Raw genomic sequence first — 13,512 nt, 5'->3', positions numbered from 1 at the left:
TTTTTTAAAAAGATTTCTTACAAATTTTCTTTTTGTTATCAAATACTTTTTTGAATCAATTAATAATTTTTAGTATCAAAAATACTCTACAATTTGAAATGTCCGTCAATTTGTCTATCCGTCCGTCTTTCAGTCAGCTGCACTATAGAGAAAACGGCCGAATTCTTTTGTGTAAAGATTTCAAGTATCTATGAAAATTTAGTAAACAATAGGATATAAAAGTTGGAAGGAATTTTAATGTTAGGGGGAGATTTGAAAACTGCATCAAATTTAAAGGATTTTTTTTTATAAAATTCGTTTTTTCTTTTTGTATAATTTTTTATCTAAAAGCGGAAATACAATTTAAGTTAATTAATTTTGACCTGTGATTGGTGAATTTAAAACTATCTGCGCTCTGATTGGAGAAGCTTAAGTTTCGTACATCATTCACCCAATTAGAGCGCAGGTAGTTTCTAATCCACCTTTTCTATTGGTCAAAATTAATTAACTTAAATTGTATTTCCGCTTTTAGATAAAGAATTATACAAAAAACGAATTTTATAAAAAATCCTTAAAATTTGATGCAGATTTCAAATCTACTCCCTACATTACAATTCCGGAAAAATTATATCTCTTAGTAAACAATGCACTTTATCCGTCGGCGTCAGGTTATCGGTAAGGCTATTACAGACATGAAATTTCAATAAGGGAAATGTGATTTACTCAGCAGCTATTTAAGATACACGGCGGATTTTTAAAAAATATTATTACAATCAAATGGCCATATACTCCTCAACTTATTTTTTGCCAATATATTTGTATATTAAAAAGCGCTTTACTCTTCTTCTGTTAAAGACCAATGATAGGCTGATACACAGATTAGATTACCAGTGGCAGGCCAGTAAACATTCTAATTGACCCATAGTAGGCCAGTATTACGTCATTTTTTATAACATTATAAAAAGCTTCTTTGAATTGAGCTGATTGTTAAGCATTTACTGCAAGCTTCTCTTTGTACATTTCTTTGGTAGTAACGCTGTACAGGAGTTTTCATTTCCACGGAGGAAACAATAACTGCAATAAGTATAGATCTTTGAATAACCCAGTCAACTAACTGGTCCCTGTCTTGGGGACCTTTTTAGTCTGCTAACAAATTGCTTGTTGCTGTTTTTTTTGTAGCGACTTGATTGTGTTGATTTTTACAATGCAATTGGCTGATATTCAAAAATCCAATTGAAAGTTGGAACAGGGTTTACGGATGAAGACATACAGTTATTTTACCTTCTGTTTTACTCTATTGATGTGTTTACTTTATTTTCTTGGTTTTAAATCAGATCTTATTATATTCTATTTTTATTTCATTTATAATTTCTTTAATAGATGACTCATTTACTTTCATAATGAATTCTAATTATTAAGTAATACTCTGGAATTTTGACCTATAATTAATGCATGTCTTCGTAACTAGGTTCATCTATTTGTAAAGATAATTTATCCTAATACATAAAGTAATAAGGTTTTATGCCTGAAGCTTAGGATTTCGATAACTACAAACTTCCTTTTAGGGAAGCCTTTCATATGTCCCGAGATGGTTTAAGGCTATTTTATTGTTATATGTAAGCCTTGGGGTGGTTTTAGGCTATTTTTCTGCAACCCTGTTACCGTTTTGAGTCCCTAAATGCTAGGAGCGCAACCTCTAGTAATGTATAATGTATAAGAAGGAATAATTGGGTGCGCCAAATAAAGAGCAAAGACTTTACATGCAACTTCCAACAAGATTTGTATTAATCATCATGGCACCATATCATGAAAATAAGAATTTATATGAATACTATCGGCTGCAGAGCACTCCTATCATCTAGGGGCTCTATATTCAAAGGGATATTGAAGGACATAAAAATAGTCAAAAACCATACCCAGACTTATACAAAAAATAGTACCTATAGCCTAAAATAATCTCTGAACTTTTAAGAAGCTTAGCTGTAAAGGAGAACCATATCGGTTCAGCGAGATCCTTCACTACACAGACAGAAATAGGCTTACTACTTTTTGTAATAGGATAGGATATGTATGTAGTTCATAATCTTTTGCTGGAGCTGCTCGATATATCGTACTTACTCACTTTATTGGCATTAACAGCCAAACTCACAAGCAAGCATATTTGCACAAAATCTAAGTATTATAAAATTTATGTTCTTAAGGATATAATTATCTATCATTTTAATAGTGCATTTATTAAATCAAAAAGCTCTTGTATTACATTCATGGGTGCTACAATAAGGAAAAAAATCTAATTTGAATACATCTCTGTTTTGAAAAGTGCAAAAACCCATTGCACTGTTCAAAAATCACATATTTCTTATTTGTGAAAAAATAACATTAAACAAGGATGACAATATCCATAAAAGCGAAGATCTGAAATAGTAGGATAAAGTAACAATAACAATTGTAGAGTGTCAGAAATAAATAATTAGAATATAAATGTCCAATATAACTGTTTAAGGAATCACCATGCAAAATTTGAAATCAATAGGACAATTATAACATGTCTAAATTTAAGAAAAAAAACTAACTGTTACGGACGGACGGACCGACCCTAATTATAGAAAAGCCTGGCTTTTAAAAAGCAGGCTGTTTTATAATTTAATTTAACCTTAAAAATTAGTAACTTTACCACAAAATAAATATTAGCTTTATAAACATGATATTACATGCGTCAAAATTGTCAGAATGTGTCAAAACTAGCACAATAATTAAAAACAAACATTTCTAAAGTAATAAAACAGTTAGCTAAAGATAAAATTGACATTGAAATAATAAATGCAAAATTTGCAGGTCTTGTGAATTTTTAGTTTAGTCATCAGTCCCCAGGGTCATTTGTAGTGTTTTAAAAAACTTGCATGACAACATTCAGAAAAGCGAAGCTAAATAAAACAAGATAGAAACAGTGGAATAGATAAATAGTCACAAATTAGTCTATAAATTTAATATAAAAGTTACAGGATGTCTGTCTGTGTGTGTTTCGTCTGTCCACCTTCCAACAAAAAAAATGACCCCTTAAAAACAGATTTTTCAAAAATTGTTTTAAAAATAAATTAAAAATGGGCATAGATCACCCTTACCCCCACCTTCCAACCTGAGGTGCTTCTAGAGCCCTCTAGGGGCGTAGACGCCAGTATTGTATATAAAGTTAAATGTTTTTTAGAGAGTTAAAAATATATCAAGAATGAGTGAGGAGGAGGCGTTTGTACAGGCTTGCAGTCAAGGAGATATGGATACATTCCATAGATTAATAAGGTTATTAGATACTCTCCATAGAATAATAAGCTAGCTAGATAAACAAGGAAATATGGATACCTTCCATAGATTAATAAAGTATATAGATACTCTCCATAGAATAATTATCTAAGGAGATATGGATATCTTCCATAGATTATAAGGTATAGAGACACTCTCCATAGAATAATAAGTTATATAGATAGACAATGAGATATGGATACCTTCCATAGATTAATAAGGTACATGTATAACAAGGTCCATAGAATAACAAAGATTCCAAAGATTAATAAATGAACAGATAGACGGACATTTTTATGTTTTTTTCAATTGCTTAGTTTTTAAATATTAATCTTTAGATCTGGAATTGATGTCAATTGCAAAAACGGCGAAGCATTAAGGTACTTTAATATTAAAATGTAAACCACTTCCTCAAAATATTTAACTATTAACAAAAACTACATTTTACACACTTTTCCATTGAGCCTAGGATAATTTATATTTAGTAAAGCGTAATATTTAGCATAACTCACTCTGCCGGTAAAATCGGTTTTAAATGAAACCTTATTTTACAACTTTATAAATCACCTGACAGACAGAAGTTACTTGAAGGATAGCAACGCTACTGATAATGTGCAACTGCAAATGAGTCAAGAAAAGTAAACAATGTTTGTTTTCTTATATAATCTTTGTTGATTTTATTTAGGGATTTTTTCACATTTTTGGAAGTATTTTATTCTTCTTAAAAATTGAAAACTGAGGAGTAGGCTAAGTTAAAAAAAATGCTTTGAGTGTATGAATCATTAATAGGCAATTGATGTAACTAAATACAAATACAATAAATACTATATCCTATTATATAAAGTATAGTAAGGGTTTTTGTCTTAAGATTTCAATAACAACTAAAACGATTGAGTTCTTTATTAAAGGAAAGTTCACATAGGCGGCTTTAGGCTATTTCTCCTATTTTTCTACACCTTCGAATAGATCCCTAGATTTTTGGGGCAGATCTGCTGGTCCTATTATATAAAGTAGTTAGGCCGTCTCATTTGAAAATCTAAGTCATGGGCTGATTTAAGACGATGATTCAACCCACCAAGGTGTCCCTTCAAATTAAAAGCCTAGAGAGCCTTTCTAAATAAAAAGATACAAATTAAATTTAGAGAAGCAATAACAAACAACCATGAGGAAATCTGGACAGCCTTGTTGGACAATCCAAATATAAATCCAAACCTATGTGATGAGAATGGACGTACACCACTTCATGTTGCTAATTGGTTCAATAAGGTGACATTTTTTTAAAGTTACCTATGATAATGGATTTCAATTCACAATCCTCAATTTTTTTTAGTTTTAATTGAAATATTGTGATTAAAGTGATTTTGCAATAGGTTTGGGCGATTAAAGAAGCCGTCACCTTTATTTCAAATAAATTGGAAATATGTATGGGAAGTATTTTAAATACTTTAAATCAGGTTAGGTCAGGTTAGGTTATATTGGATACTTTGTTGTCCTCCCCCTTATTAAAAGTTTATATTAAAAGTAAGGGAGGGGGGCATGTCTTTTATATGATATTTTTACTTTGTTGAACCTAGGAAGGAGCAGCCGCCAGACAAGTAAGGATACCTGGACTAGAACTAAACAAATCTTCATCCTAGGAAGGAGCAGCTGCCAGATTAGTGAGGATACCTGTACTAGAACTAAACAAATCTTGATCCTAGGAAGGAGCAGCTACCAGATTAGTAAGGATACCTGGACTAGAACTAAACAAATCTTCATCCTAGGAAGGAGCAGCTGCCAGATTAGTGAGGATACCTGGACTAGAACTAAACAAATCTTGATCCTAGGAAGGAGCAGCTGCTAGATTATTAAGGATACCTGGACTAGAACTAAACAAATCTTCATCCTAGGAAGGAGCAGCTGCCAGATTAGTGAGGATACCAGGACTAGAACTAAACAAATCTTGATCCTAGGAAGGAGCAGCTGCCAGATTATTAAGGATACCTGGACTAGAACTAAACAAATCTTCATCCTAGGAAGGAGCAGCTGCTAGATTAGTGAGGATACCTGGACTAGAACTAAACAAATCTTGATCCAAGGAACAAACAGCTGCCAGATTAGTAAGGATACCTGGACTAGAACTAAACAAATCTCTATCCTAGGAAGGAGCAGCTGCTAGATTAGTGAGGATACCTGGACTAAAACTAAACATATCTTGATCCTAGGAAGGAGCAGCCACCAGATTAGTGAGGATACCTGGACTAGAACTAAACAAATCTTGATCCTAGGAAGGAGCAGCTGCCAGATTAGTGAGGATACCTGGACTAGAACTAAACAAATCTTGATCCTAGGAAGGAGCAGCCGCCAGACTAGTGAGGATACCTGGACTAGAACTAAACAAATCTTCATCCTAGGAAGGAGCAGCTGCCAGACTAGTGAGGATACCTGGACTAGAACTAAACAAATCTTCATCCTAGGAAGGAGCAGCCGCCAGACTAGTGAGGATACCTGGACTAGAACTAAACAAATCTTCATCCTAGGAAGGAGCAGCTGCCAGACTAGTGAGGATACCTGGACTAGAACTAAACAAATCTTGATCCTAGGAAGAAGCAGCTACCGGATTAGTGAGGATACCTGGACTAGAACTAAACAAATCTTGATCCTAGGAAGGAGCAGCTGCCAGATTAGTGAGGATACCTGGACTAGAACTAAACAAATCTTGATCCTAGGAAGGAGCAGCTACCAGATTAGTAAGGATACCTGGACTAGAACTAAACAAATCTTGATCCTAGGAAGGAGATGCTGCCAGATTAGTGAGGATACCTGGACTAGAACTAAACAAATCTTGATCCTAGGAAGGAGCAGCTGCCAGATTAGTAAGGATAACTGGACTAGAACTAAACAAATCTTGATCCTAGGAAGGAGCAGCTGCCAGATTAGTAAGGATACCTGGACTAGAACTAAACAAATCTTGATCCTAGGAAGGAGCAGCTGCCAGATTAGTGAGGATACCTGGACTAGAACTAAACAAATCTTGATCCTAGGAAGGAGCAGCTGCCAGATTAGTGAGGATACCTGGACTAGAACTAAACAAAAAGGATGCTTATGGTAACACTCCAATCATGATGGGACTCAGGTTATAGTTAGGATAATAAATATAAAAATATATATCATAACCAGACAACAAACAGGATCCCACTGTTGTGAACCTTTTTTGTCTGGTAGCAACTTGCTTTTTGCTCTTTTGTAGCGACTTGGCTGTGTTAATATTGCCGATGTTATTGGTTGATTTTCAAAGACCAAATTGAAAGTTGGCTTAGGGTCCTCGGGATGAGAACATACAATTATTTAAGCCCCCTCTATGTTTTCCTCTATTGTTAGAATATAAAGTAAAAACTATATTAATATGATTCTTTACACATGTACTTGTCTATGTGCCTTTATTCATGTTCATATAATGATTTATATTCAAATTAATAACCTTGATTTCTTTTATTTTGTGGTAAAAGATATGGAACTAGTGATGTACTCATGGTCATGCTGCACTGTAGGTCAGTAAACATGAAAACAAAATTTTTTTTGTTGAAACAGTGTTAAGTGTCTTCAAAAAATAACGTCATACAATACAAGTTACTAAATAAGAGTCCAGTATAAATTTTACCATTGGTCAATTACAATTTATACCGGCCTATCATTGGTACTTTGTATTGTATAATATCATTTTTTTGGAGGCCCTATAAGCTGTTTCTTTTTTGTTTTCCATTTTGGCTTTCAATCCGACTAATATCCGCTTGATTAGAACCGGCACTGAAAAATCATAAATAATATCGAATATTGGATAATTTTTTACAAAAACAAATTAAAAATTATAAGAATACTACCAGTTTTGTTTGCCCTCTCCTTCGACCCCTCAGCCTAGATTACAAAACTTGAAATTTCCAATTTTATTCTCCGCGGAAAGCTATAATATGATGCGATAAGTGACTATTTCACTGACCACCTATTCCTGATCCAGTTAATTGAACAAATAAAAACACAGGGTAGGATGACAAAGGTACATTATTAGAGATATTATGATATTTTCTATCTATTTATAGAGGTGTAGATATCCAGGAAACAGACACACAAGGCAGAGACTTGGAACACTATGCTAGGGATAGTTGGAGAATGAGTGAACAGGTTAGAATTTTTAAAATTTGAGCAATTTTACCATTGATACATAATGCTTTGAGCTATACATTATCAATTAAAATCATATTAGCTAGTTGTTATAAAATGATAATTCCTGAATCGATTGGACAATAAACATACACTAAATATTTTAGGAAAAGAAAGATATCGAAGAAATCATTGCACTGGAGAAAAGATCAAGGTACCCAACATTCATAAAATTCTACAAAACTTGAATAATTAATTCTAATAGTAATACTGTTTAAGATTAAGAATAAATGGAAAAGAAGAACCAGTGTCAAAACCTGAAATCAATACCAATGAAGTTATTCAGCTACGTGAAAAGGTTAAAGATGTTTAAAATTTGTAATTACATATTCATTTAATTAAATTAATTCATTTGATTAAGTTATTTTTGTTTAGTTAAATCAAATGCTGGATGATTTACACAAAAACCTACAAAAAGAGGACCAGGTTAGAAAATATATAATACACAGAAGAACGACCTTTGTACATTAGTCTATCTGGATGAAGGTCAAGATTAACTGATTAACTGGAGTGAACTTCGCTTTTTTATGGAAATATACCTGCTAGTCACATGAAGGTTTTAGGCTATTTACATTGGGAATGAACAAATGTTAACACAAATAACAGTTAAAGGGAAACCCTAATCACCTTTAGAGGATAAGGGTGAAGCCACCAGTAAGCTAGTTTGAAAATTGCTTATTTAGATTGTTAAATTCTAGTCATTTTAAAAATAAGTTAAAGATTTAAATAAGAAAAAAAGATGCAAAGGTTGTAATATATCACCTCCCTGTCCCACTGTACAAGATAGCTCCAGAGAGGTTAAGACACTTATAGTCTTTTTTATTAATGATTTTCACATTTCAATATTACAATTTAAAAGGATCTGAGAATAAACTGGAGGATGGAAGCAAACAGGTTGACCAAAAAGCATGAGACTGAAAAAGGGAACATTGACACCAAATATGACAGAGATAATTTGGACTTGGATACAAAGTATCAGAAAGCTAAAAATGATCTTCATACTAGGTATGCATTATTTTCTTTTAGAAAAATATTTAGGAGAAGATTTAATTTATTTTTCTGTAGCCTTTGTATGAAACTATTTTGTTATAGGGTTTTTCTAAATAGTTTCTAAATATTTCTAAATAGTTGGGATATCTTACTTCTTACCATTTTAAAATTAAAGTCAATAGGTGTTTTACTGGGAACTTTGAGGTAAATCACTAGTAAATGTGTAATTTTGATGGAATAATGTTGTTTCAGACACACAAAAGAATCGTATGAGCTGAAGATGAAGCAGGAACGAGAACTGGAGTGTATGATGGAGAGACACAAGGAGGAGAGAAGGAGAAGGGAGAAAGATAAGAATTCCCGCATCAGCAAGTATATCAATGTACTGCAGGAACAGGTACAAATTAGGAGATATCAGATTTGAAATTGTGCTCTCCCTCATAGTGCCTGTTAAGCATTGAACCCCCTTTTTAAAAAACTTTGAAAATAAGGAAGGGGTATATTATTCCATATGCCTAATCGCAGGAATTACTAACTCTCCGGGGCTGATAACTAAAGTGTCCTAAACCTGCAGGGCCGGGCTATCCAGTATCCTAACCAGAAAACCTATTTTTTCCTTCTTCTAATTCAACCTGACCTGAACAATAAACGAAAAGTTAACTCCTACTTTTTTTCAATTTAATTTAAAAATAAGGGGGGGGGGTGAGTTTTTATGTTCAACAAGGCACTTTTATTTCTCTATGTGAATGTGTGCTTTATTTCTACTTTATTAGGTGAGTGAGTGACGGTTAAACCAAAGTTTTAGGATAGCATCGATACTTTACTATGTTCAGTATAACTATACATATTTATGAAGTGAAATTATTATATGTATTGCCTTTTTCCAGGATGAATTAGTGACAAAAGAAGATATCAAAATCGAAGGTCAAAAATATCATTTTTTTAAAAATCATAGTAAAATAATGGAAAAATACATCCTTTTATATAAAGTAGTAAGCGTTTTTTGTCTGTACTGAAGGATCTCGCTGAACCGATTTTGTTCTCCTTTACAGTGAAGCTTCTTATAGGTCCTGGGAAGGTTTTAAACTATTTTGAGGGAGGGTGTCTTAAATTGGATGAGGTCGACTTTTCCTCCTCCTACTTTAAGTAAAGTGCCCCTAGATGCTTCTAGGAGCGTAGCCGCTAGTAATCTTTTTATATAATAGGTTTAGCAGAAAGTTTGCGCAAAGAGACAGAATGCCCCGTATGTTTACAAGAAATGATGGGCAGAGTATGGCAATGTATGGCTGGACATATTCTATGTGAAGTTTGCCATGATAGAAGAGAGGTGGGTAGACTGTCATAGAATAGATAATATAGACTAATACTCACATTCATGGCATGAGAGGGAAAGGTGCTTTCCTATAGACTATATGGAATTTATAGAATGTACAGCAGAAAATGACTGTATAGATTCAGAATTTAAGAACTTAGAAGAAAAGTTTAGCCAATAATTAAAACTGATAGATAAAAAGCCACATAGGTATAGAATTGAACTAAGAATATTACAAAATAATTATTATATGGGTCAGAATATTTTTTTGGTATTTATTAATTCCACTAACTAACATCATTTAGTATAAAGAATAAGTATACAAGGATGACAACATCCATAAGTAGCGAAGCACAAAAAAAAGGTAGATTTAAAAGGTTTTTACTAAAATCAAGAATAGATTTATTGGATAAAATAAATATGAAACCTTGTTTTATTTTGTATGATGACGATGGTAAAGTAAATTATATTAAAGATGCTCATAACAATGGGAAAAATTATTTTGATACTGATATCCCATAAAAGTTTGAAAATTGGATCAAAATAAACAAAGATATTGGGAAATATGTAAAACATATAAAAATAGCCAAAAACCTGATAAAAGGCAGTCTGGCCGCAATGGTTGTTTTCTTAAAACGACAAAAAATTTAATTTTTAAATCCTTAAAAACTTTTAAATTTGGAAAATCGAACCATATACACTGAAGATATGGAAAAAGTGTTAAATATATTTATAAATAGCCTAAAACCTGCAAAAAAGGCAGTCTAGCCGTCATGGTTATTTCCTTTAAAGACGGGAAATTTAATTTTGATATCTACAACTGAAAAAATTTTGAAAATCGGACTATAAACACTAAAGATATGGAGAAAAATGTTAAAAATTTAAAAAAACAGCCTAAAACCTGCTGAAAAGGCAGTCTGGCCGTCATGGTTGTCATCTTTAAAAGACGGGAAATTTAATTTTGATATCTATAATTGAAAAAATTTTGAAAATCGGACCATACACTGAAGATATGGAGAAAAATGTGAAAAATATAAAAATAGCCTAAAACCTGCTAAAAAGGCAGTCTGGCCTTCATGATTGTTTCTTTAAACGACAGGAAATTTAATTTTGATATCTGTAACTGAAAAAATTTTGAAAATCGGACCATAAACACTGAAGATATGGAGAAAAATGTGAAAAACATAAAAATAGCCTAAAACCTGCTAAAAATCGGTCCGACCGCAAATGATGTTTTATAGTCAATTGTGCTCCTTAATAATGGGAATGTTGTCAAAAAATTTCAGCATTCTATCTTTTATAGGAGCTGAGTAAATCCCATTTCCCCCATAGCGTTACGGACGGACTGACTGACGGACTGACTGACGGACTGACTGACGGACTGACGGACGGACGGACGGACGGACAAAGTGAATTATAGAGTAGCTTCGCTACTAATAACAAATATATAATATGATAAGATAAAAATTTTGAGATTACATTACTACAATAATACTTTTATAACTATATCATAAAAAATTTGAAAAGCTGATGGGGATGGAAGTTAGGAAGATATGTTAAGTTAACTTTAGACCTTTAATTCCAATTGGGTGACGGGTTTTACTTACTAACTCAATTTTATCATAGGTAACTTGCTGCCCAACTTGCAGATCTGGATTTATTGGTAGAGCAATTGCTTTTGAAAAAATGTTGAAAACTATCAGAGAAAATTCTTAACTATCAAATTGTGTGTATGATTACTTGTAGTTTCGCGGTTATCTGTCCTTTCGTGTCATACCTGTCCTGTAAAGTTCTGCTGCCTTTCTTAAAGGTTTCAATAGTTTTTGCCCATGCATACTTTTAAGTATTTACAAGTAAGCTTTTTATTTTATTTGTGATTTACTGTTTGTGTGCTTTTGAATGTATAATTAGTGTTGTATCAAACCTTTTAAGTTTTGTTTAAAGATTAGTTATTTCTCGCATCGTATTATAAACGGCTTTCCGCGGATATAGAATGTACAATTATAAGATTAAAACTAGTTTTTTTTAGCCGGTGTACATTGTACATTTTTATATTTGTAGAAAGCTGGATATAATACTATGCTAGACATGGTTTTTTCGTATGGATGAGTACCGGTTCCTATCCACCGGATTCGAATGAAATCGAGAAAATTGATAACTAACATTTTACATTAATTGAATCATACGTTATTTACGTAATTTTATCATAAAATGATCCTAAATTTATTTTTTTTTCTACATAAAACAACTTTTTTTTTACATATTATAAAGTAATTAAATGTATACTAATGCACGATATTATAATTTTGTTTTTGATGTCAATAAATAAAAATGATGTATGTAGACGAAAACAAATTTTCATTCTGTTATTATTTTAAAAAATAAAATTAATGATTAAAATCAGAAAACAAAGTGAAAACAAGTGAATTTATAAAAAAAAATGTATGTAAACAAAGTAATTTAAATGTCAGGACACGCAACTCTATCAAGATATTTGGATAGATAAAAAAGTTATTTTTATTTTGTTTCTCTATCAGTTTAGCATATCTATTTGCATTCTCATATCTCTCTATTTTATTGACAGCAAAGCTTTTCTTTAGTCCAGGTTCTGTAAGGAAATGACAGAAATGATCAACATTTTAATTAACAAAATCGTACTTAGGTATGAACTAAAGACTGCTTGGTTTAAAAATGTAGTAAGAGAAATATATAATCATTATTTGGAAAGAAAAAATCTTAGAGACAAATGTAGCCAGGCTTAAAAATGCTATTTTGATTTTTTTCCTATGTAACTTACCCTTCTTGTTTGAAATTATTTCTGGGAAGGTTTGTTGTACAGACTTCGGCGTGGAAAATCTTACAATCGTGCGGTCAATCTTATTCGAGTTCCATGAACAAACATAACTCTGTAACTGTACAATTCAAGTCTCACAAAGCTTGTTATTGTGATGTGATACTTAAGTAACTTATTGTCTACAGGTCCATCCCTAATCTATGTGACATGATCCGCAATCTCTTGCGGTCAGACTATACAGTTGCTTTGCTATCAAGGGCAGGGAAAAAGGGGGGGGGGGGTGCACAGTGGAATTGATTTTTATTAAAAACACTGTGAAATAAAATATGCGTTTTTTAAAAAAATGGATCGTTTATGTGATTTCAACCTTAACTGAATATAATTGTTAAAGGTAAAACTTGCAGAAAAATCCCCCTCCCCCACTGAAATAACATGGGTTTTTATATTCAATTAGAAATTTCACTGTGTAAGGGTAGAAGGTTGTGCGAGTAAGACAGTCTGCGTTTCTTTTAACAGCTTAGATTTTTACCACCTTGCCTACTGGGAGGCCCTTTGGGCAAAGCGCAGACAATAATTATAAAAAAAAATACAATAATCCAACGAATAATATGGGGACGTACGGAGGACCCTCAATATAGAGATGTAGCGATATTACAAAAGTTTAATCTGAACACAGTGTCTGACTGATTATGACGTAACAAAAAAAACTAGCCAATGAAAGGCCACTATAAATTTTACCATTGGTCAATAACGGCCTCTCATTGGCCATTTTTTTTGTTTCGTCATAATCATTCAGACACTATTACTGTGTTCTTTAATCTAAACTGGCAAATTTTCTGAACTGGAAAAAAAGTACATTCTAAGATTGTGTCAAAAATTATATAAAACTACACTATGATCACCCTTTTCAGAGTAATTTTTTGTCCCTAAATACTCTTAACAT

General features: G+C 32.4%; 1 protein-coding gene across 4 annotated transcripts; it reads left to right on the top strand.

Moving 5' to 3' along the window:
* Positions 1 to 3,145: 3,145 nt before the first annotated feature.
* LOC145333736 (uncharacterized) lies at positions 3,146 to 12,114 on the top strand. 4 transcript variants are annotated; one of them, XM_080178967.1, is made up of 14 exons: positions 3,146 to 3,276; positions 3,615 to 3,656; positions 4,419 to 4,542; positions 6,300 to 6,391; positions 6,765 to 6,806; positions 7,353 to 7,434; positions 7,581 to 7,627; positions 7,693 to 7,771; positions 7,849 to 7,899; positions 8,333 to 8,478; positions 8,716 to 8,860; positions 9,351 to 9,387; positions 9,669 to 9,790; positions 11,402 to 12,114. In XM_080178967.1, exons 1-14 carry the CDS (start codon positions 3,206 to 3,208, stop codon positions 11,489 to 11,491), a joined length of 1,170 nt encoding a protein of 389 aa, XP_080035093.1. In that variant the 5' UTR covers positions 3,146 to 3,205; the 3' UTR covers positions 11,492 to 12,114. The 4 variants fall into 4 exon arrangements, with proteins under 4 accessions (XP_080035093.1, XP_080035085.1, XP_080035108.1 ...); XM_080178959.1 differs by having other exon boundaries at positions 6,756 to 6,806; XM_080178982.1 differs by lacking the exon at positions 3,146 to 3,276 and adding an exon at positions 3,460 to 3,497.
* The last annotated feature ends 1,398 nt before the right edge of the window (positions 12,115 to 13,512 follow it).

The sequence above is a fragment of the Acartia tonsa genome, chromosome 2 (assembly GCF_053477335.1).
Source record: "Acartia tonsa isolate MP-2025a chromosome 2, ASM5347733v1, whole genome shotgun sequence".
NCBI classification, from domain to species: domain Eukaryota; kingdom Metazoa; phylum Arthropoda; class Copepoda; order Calanoida; family Acartiidae; genus Acartia; species Acartia tonsa.
This window is presented reverse-complemented; position numbering and strand designations above follow the sequence as displayed.